Raw genomic sequence first — 6,095 nt, 5'->3', positions numbered from 1 at the left:
AATGGTGTTTATGTAATAGACTTGCATTTTTCTAAAGGTTTGATTCAGGGTAACATCACACTATTTAAAAAAAATAACACTACACAAAAACAAGAGTAAATTGATTAAAAACTGGCTAACTGATAGTTCTCAAAACATAACTGTTGATGGGGACTGTTCATTTTAATGGGTGATAGACGCCTAGATGCTTTTGAGAATCCCACTAGGTTCCTAAATACCTTTACATATCTTGCCCTTGATGCCGGGCTTATTTGTATTTTTGTATATTTGTATCTAGACCAGTCTTATCATCAGAGTGTAAATAAACTTTAACTTTTACCTTTGTATCCCCCTACCTTTTGGAAAGTGTTTTACTTATTAAGGCTGGGGATTTCAAAGGAGGTAAAGACGTAGGCTGGGTTTACCAAAGGAACCTGAGAGAGTTTCAATAGAATTTTTGCACCTATGTCCTTTGGCATCTTTGGAAGTCCCAGCCCTAATTAGAGCTGGTTGGAATTTTCATTGTAGAAGAAATTCCAATATTTTGAAATTGGTTTTTATCCCAAATCTGGATGAAAATTTAAAACGTGCTGATACAGACTAATACGGCTACCGCTCTGAAACTTGTATTTAGCTGTGACACCTTTCCCAAACCCGAGGAAGAGCTCTGTGTAAGCTTGGAAATTTGTCTCTCCCAACAACAGAAATTGGGCCAATACAAGATGTTACTTCACCCATTGCTCGGAAAACCCCATCAAGGAGATGAGATACGGGCACGCCCAATAAAGGAGAAAACACTGACAACACTGTCTACCCAAACACTCAGCCTCTCCCCAGGCAGAGGAACCAGACTGGAGATGGGGGTGGGGGGGCAGGGGGCCATGGCCCCATCACTTTTAAAAGCGGGAGGGCTATGTTCTCCCACTTTTTACTGGCCTTAAGGGTGAGCGATGGTGGGGAGGGGGCAGAGAGGAGCAAGCATGGGGAAGGGCCTTGGGGGGAAGAGGCGGCATGAGGGCGGGGCCTCGGGGGAAGAGGCTGTATGGGGGTGGGGCCTTGGTTCAGGTGTCAGTGGCCCCCCCACTTCTAGGGAGCTTCCAGCGCTCCTGTCCCCAGGCACTCCCACCTCATAAAGAAACAAATCAATCCACCGGTAAAAAACAAAACAAAAAAACCCCTGAAATAAAATTAAAAAAATCTGAGAAAGAAGCAAGAACCAAACAACTGCACTGATACCACAATCATATTTTTTACCCTGAGGGGAAGAACAAAAAAAGGAATGGAGTCTCTGGCTCCTCAGGGTCTACTAAGGGCTTTGCTATGGCTCCTGATTTTATGTGGAAGGTGCTCAGATAGCATGGTGATGGGTGACAGTGTGGAATCCTACGATAGACTGATAGATTAGATTAGATAGAATGAACTCCTGCAAGTCCTTCTTACATGGGATTATGGCTGGCACCTGACACAGAGTAGGACTCTGCACTTAAATAGGTCCCCTGTCTCTTTGTCATGTGCTAAAATTAAGACTTCCAGACCCACCAGCCATGCTCCCCCCTCCCCCCCGCCCATCACTTCCAGACTCCCTATACAGCAAAAGACTTGTTCCATGCAGCAGGGCGTGTAGGTGAAAGGCAATAAAAATCAAAGGCCCCAGACTTCAGTCTTGATTTCTGTTAGCCGACGGCCAAGGATGTTTGGTGAGGTGCCAGCTATGCCCGTTTATACCATCCGTGACTTTAACCGCTAGGACGCACTGTCCCTTCGCGGCGGGCAGCCCGGGCTAGGCTGACGGATGCCCCAAGGTCCTAACCACCCGTGACTTTAACTGCTAGAGCTCAGAGCTCCTTCGCAGTGGGCAGCCAGGATTGACTGACAGGTGCCCCAAGAGTTTGCCCCGTGGAGGCGGCACAACTCAACGCTAGGCTCTTAGTACTCTCACCTAATGGCCAGGCTTTAGAGCCAAAACGGCTGAGGTTCTTTAATTGTGTTGGCTGTTTTACAGTAAACCAGAGAAAACAAGTCAGGCTTATGCATAAATGGTTACCAAAATTTATTAAGCTAGATTCTAATCATATGGTTACAAAATTGCTAGTGCCTACTTATTTAAATGTAGAGATGTTACACACACAAACAAGTTACAAAACTGAAGCCACAATCCCAAAGAAAGAAAACAAAGTATAGAGCTCTATTTCAAAATATGTGTACACTAAAGATAGGAGATCAGGTGTGGGTGCTTCTTACCCTCCTTGCATCTCTCGATTCCAGCGGTGCCAAGCCAGGATCGGTCACTCAATTCCGCGGAAAGACGAATAAGGGACAAGGCGTAGGGACCCTCTTAGCTGCAGAAGCCTTGGGAGGCTGTCACTTATCTGACCAGCAGATAGATAGTGAAAAGCACTCAAAAATCATGGTGCTGTAGGTCCCCTACTTATACCTCTGTACTCCTTTATTCTCTTTCTCCTTTCTTATGCCAAATTGAGGCTGGTCTGTCTGGGTGACGCCAGCTTTCGCAAGAGTAGTTTACACTTGCAAGGGAGAGAAACAATAAGTGTCGACTACTGGACATTTCTTTTATCAGGGTAAATATTTTCCCAACTAGGATGTTGGTGTGTGTGCATCACGCTATTTAGTAGGGGCTAAGAGCCATGTCTGTCACAGGGCCTCTGCCTGCTGTGAGCTTAATCGTTGTATCTGCTCCCAGAGGCACATTGTAGCAGCACACCTGTGCTTTTCACAGCTTCAAAGGCTGTGCTGGAATATATGTTAAGTGCCCTGTTCCGGCTTCCTCCTGTGTTTCCAGCAATGCTGGTCTGGGGGGGGGGGGGGGGGCGGGGCTGGCTGTCTGGCTACAATTTCTCTGAGTGATTTCTCTTCTTTCTTCAGTAAAGTAACATGCACCTTTCTCAGGTAGGAGAGCTGCCACGAACAAAGAGCAATAGATGGCTATTGAGCAAGCCCAGACTTCTGCAGTCACCATGTCACTATTTACCCAGATAGCAAAACACAGAGTTCATGATCTGATGCTGCCATATCCCACTCTGTCACACCAGCAAACAGAAACCCAAAAGCCATCATACCCCAAGCAAAGTTTTGACCCCCAAAAAGGAGAAGAACCAGAGACTCCATGAAGTCTAATGGCTACTGATTTTATGTGGAAGGTACTCAGATAACATGGTGAGGGGTGGCAGTATAAAAGCATGAGATCGATAGATTTTCATCTTACATATACTGGTATAAACCTGGAAGAACTCCACTGACTTAGTGGAGTTAGTGTGGATTTACCACTATACAGACAGCATTTTGCATAAAAAAATCACACACCATATTCTTATGGGGACAGTAATGTCATCTGTTGATTGTATTTGCTAAAACAACACAGATAAAACCATGTTCATCAGAGAAACGCAGACATTTTATTCTTGTTGAATAACCTCCACCCAGTCAGTTTCCTCACGGAAGCTTTGATTTCCTTGTTCTTTATGCTGTAGATGATTGGATTCATCACTGGCGGCAGCACGGAATAGAGAACAGCCACCACGAGATCCAGAGTTGACGGAGAGCTGGAGATGGGTTTCATGTAGGCAAAGACAACAGTGGAAAGAAACATGGAAATTACAATGAGGTGAGGAAGGCATGTGGAGAAGGTTTTATGTCGGCCCTGCTCAGAGGGGATTCTCAATACCGTGGTCAAGATCTGAACATATGTCACAATTATAAAAACAAAGCAACTTAGAGTTAAACACACACTAAATTCAATAACCCCAACTTCATTGAAGTACGAGTTAGAGCAGGCGAGCTTGAGTAGCTGGGGGATTTCACAGAAGAACTGATCCACCATGTTGCCTCCACAGAAGGTTATCGAAAACGTGTTCCCGGTATGCAATGAAGAATAGAGGATTACACTGATACAGGCAATGGCTGCCATTTGGACACAAACTCTCCTGTTCATTATAGTCTCATAGTGCAGTGGTTTGCAGATGGCGATGTATCGATCGTACGCCATGATGGTGAGTAAGACAAAGTCGGCTTCAGCAAAGAAGATGAGGAAAAAGACTTGGGCGACACATCCAGAATAGGAAATGGACCTGGTGTTCATAAGGGAATTGGCCATAGATTTGGGAATGGTGACAGAGATGGAGCCGAGGTCTAGGATAGACAAACTCATCAGGAAGAAGTACATGGGGGTGTGAAGGTGGTGGTCAAGAGCTATGGCTGTGATGATGAGAAGATTCCCTGTCAGGGCTGCCAGGTAAAGCACTAGAAACACCATGAAATGCAAAATCTGCAGCTCTCGAACATCAAAGAATCCCAGGAGAAGGAACTCGGTCACGGTGGTTTGGTTGGACATTTTCTTTCTTAGTTCATCGTGTGATGGCTGTGGAGGGAAGGACAAGAGCAATGGTCAGGGTTATAGTGAGAGAGGGAATGACTCTGATTCCCCTCTCCATGATATCTCATGGTGTGAATGTCAAAGGTGTACAGCACTTGTCACTTCCATTGACTTGAATAGTGAGAGCGCCTCACCACTCACAACCAACGCACGACTCTGGTGCGTTATGACAGGAGTGTAAATTGGCATCGCTCCCTTAAAGTCACTGGAGCTGGGTCAGTTTACACCATCTGAGGATCTGGCCCAAGATGTGGCTTGATCAAATGCAGGATGAAAGATGGAACAAAGTACAATCCAAATCCAACAATTTGAGCCAAAATTAACCCCTATTGCTATAGACAGCAGGCTCACAACTTGACCAACTCAACTCAACTACTAAAATGCCAGCACAGTCTGATTCCCACTTAACTGAGAAATACAGCACAGAATCACCCAGCTTCCCGCATAGCAGCTTTTCTGTGATGATTCCACCCCAACATCCCACATACCGCCTGATGCCTATTTACACGTTGATTTATGGCACCAGATCCCAGCTGCACTCCCATTGCTGGGTGATGGTGGGCTGGTCGCATTGCTCAGTTACTGCTAGGTTGTGTGGTTCCCCCCTGTGACTTTATTTCTGTGCTGTGTGAGTCAGGAGACTTCTGTTCTAGCCTTGCCTCTGTCACTTCGTGACCATGGAGAGACTGCTGCCTCTCTTTCCTCCCCTTCCCTTTGTCTGTCTTGTGTACTTTGAATGTGAACTCTTTTGGGGATGGATTGTGTCTTCCTATGTGCATGTTCTGTGCACATGTTGACAGTATTTTTGTTTAGCAGGCAGCAGTGTGGGACAGAGGCTATGATGGTAGAAGTGGAGATCTGGGTTCTAGTTCCACCAAGCTCCTGCCTGTCCTTGGGTAGGATGGAGACAACCTTTGTCTGGGAGCTTCGACTCTCGGGGCTTTAGTTTAGAGAGGTTAGTATGTTTAAAACACATTCTCTGGGCGACCAACTTTGCTACTTACTCAGTTTTACCATCCTGCAGCTACCCCTTTGAAACAGACAAACACGGTTGCAGTAGAGGGAATGGGGTTGGAAATTATGGTGTTATTGGACAATATTCATGTTCCCCACCCTGGCAAAAAGCTAAGTTTCCAGGTAGGAGTAGTCAGACAATTTCTACTTTATTTCAAAGGAAAATTCAGTTTTCATTTGAATATATTTTCATGGAAAATCTCTGATATCCATAACAATGAAAACTTGTTTTCATTATGCCTAAAAATTTTCAGGTTCCAACAGTTTTCGGCTGAAACTGTTTGGTTCCCACAACCTCAATGAAAAGTCATTTTTTTCTGATGGAAAAAAATCTGATCATCTCTAGATATCTGCATAATTTGATAGTAAAAGTCTTAAAGAGTTCTAATTGCAATTCATATTTCTGATATTAAATTTGCCCCATATATTAATACTCTAACATATGTAATTGAAATAGAAAACTTACTTTGTTGGTCTTTATTCCAATTTGCAATGCATTTGATCCGACTGTGTTAGGAATCATTGGTCATTATCTATCTATCTATCTATCTATTCACCCACTGCCAGGATTGTTTGGTTCTCTCTCTCTCTCTCATGCCCCCATCACTGTCGTATTCACCAGCTGTTGTCGCATCCCTTCGCTGGATGTCCTGAGTTGTGGGGGTCTCTCTGCAGTTCCTAGCACAGATGGGTCCTCCCTGCTTCCCTCCTA

The 6,095-nt window shown here is 44.8% G+C and overlaps 1 protein-coding gene across 1 annotated transcript; it reads right to left on the bottom strand.

The window, feature by feature from the left end:
* Nucleotides 1–3,373: 3,373 nt before the first annotated feature.
* On the bottom strand, nucleotides 3,374–4,327 carry LOC144274311 (olfactory receptor 14A16-like). Its single transcript, XM_077833048.1, has one exon. It carries the CDS (start codon nucleotides 4,325–4,327, stop codon nucleotides 3,374–3,376), a length of 954 nt encoding a protein of 317 aa, XP_077689174.1.
* Nucleotides 4,328–6,095: the final 1,768 nt, after the last annotated feature.

The sequence above is a fragment of the Eretmochelys imbricata genome, chromosome 14, assembly GCF_965152235.1.
Source record: "Eretmochelys imbricata isolate rEreImb1 chromosome 14, rEreImb1.hap1, whole genome shotgun sequence".
In the NCBI taxonomy this organism is placed as follows: Eukaryota; Metazoa; Chordata; order Testudines; family Cheloniidae; genus Eretmochelys; species Eretmochelys imbricata.
This window is presented reverse-complemented; position numbering and strand designations above follow the sequence as displayed.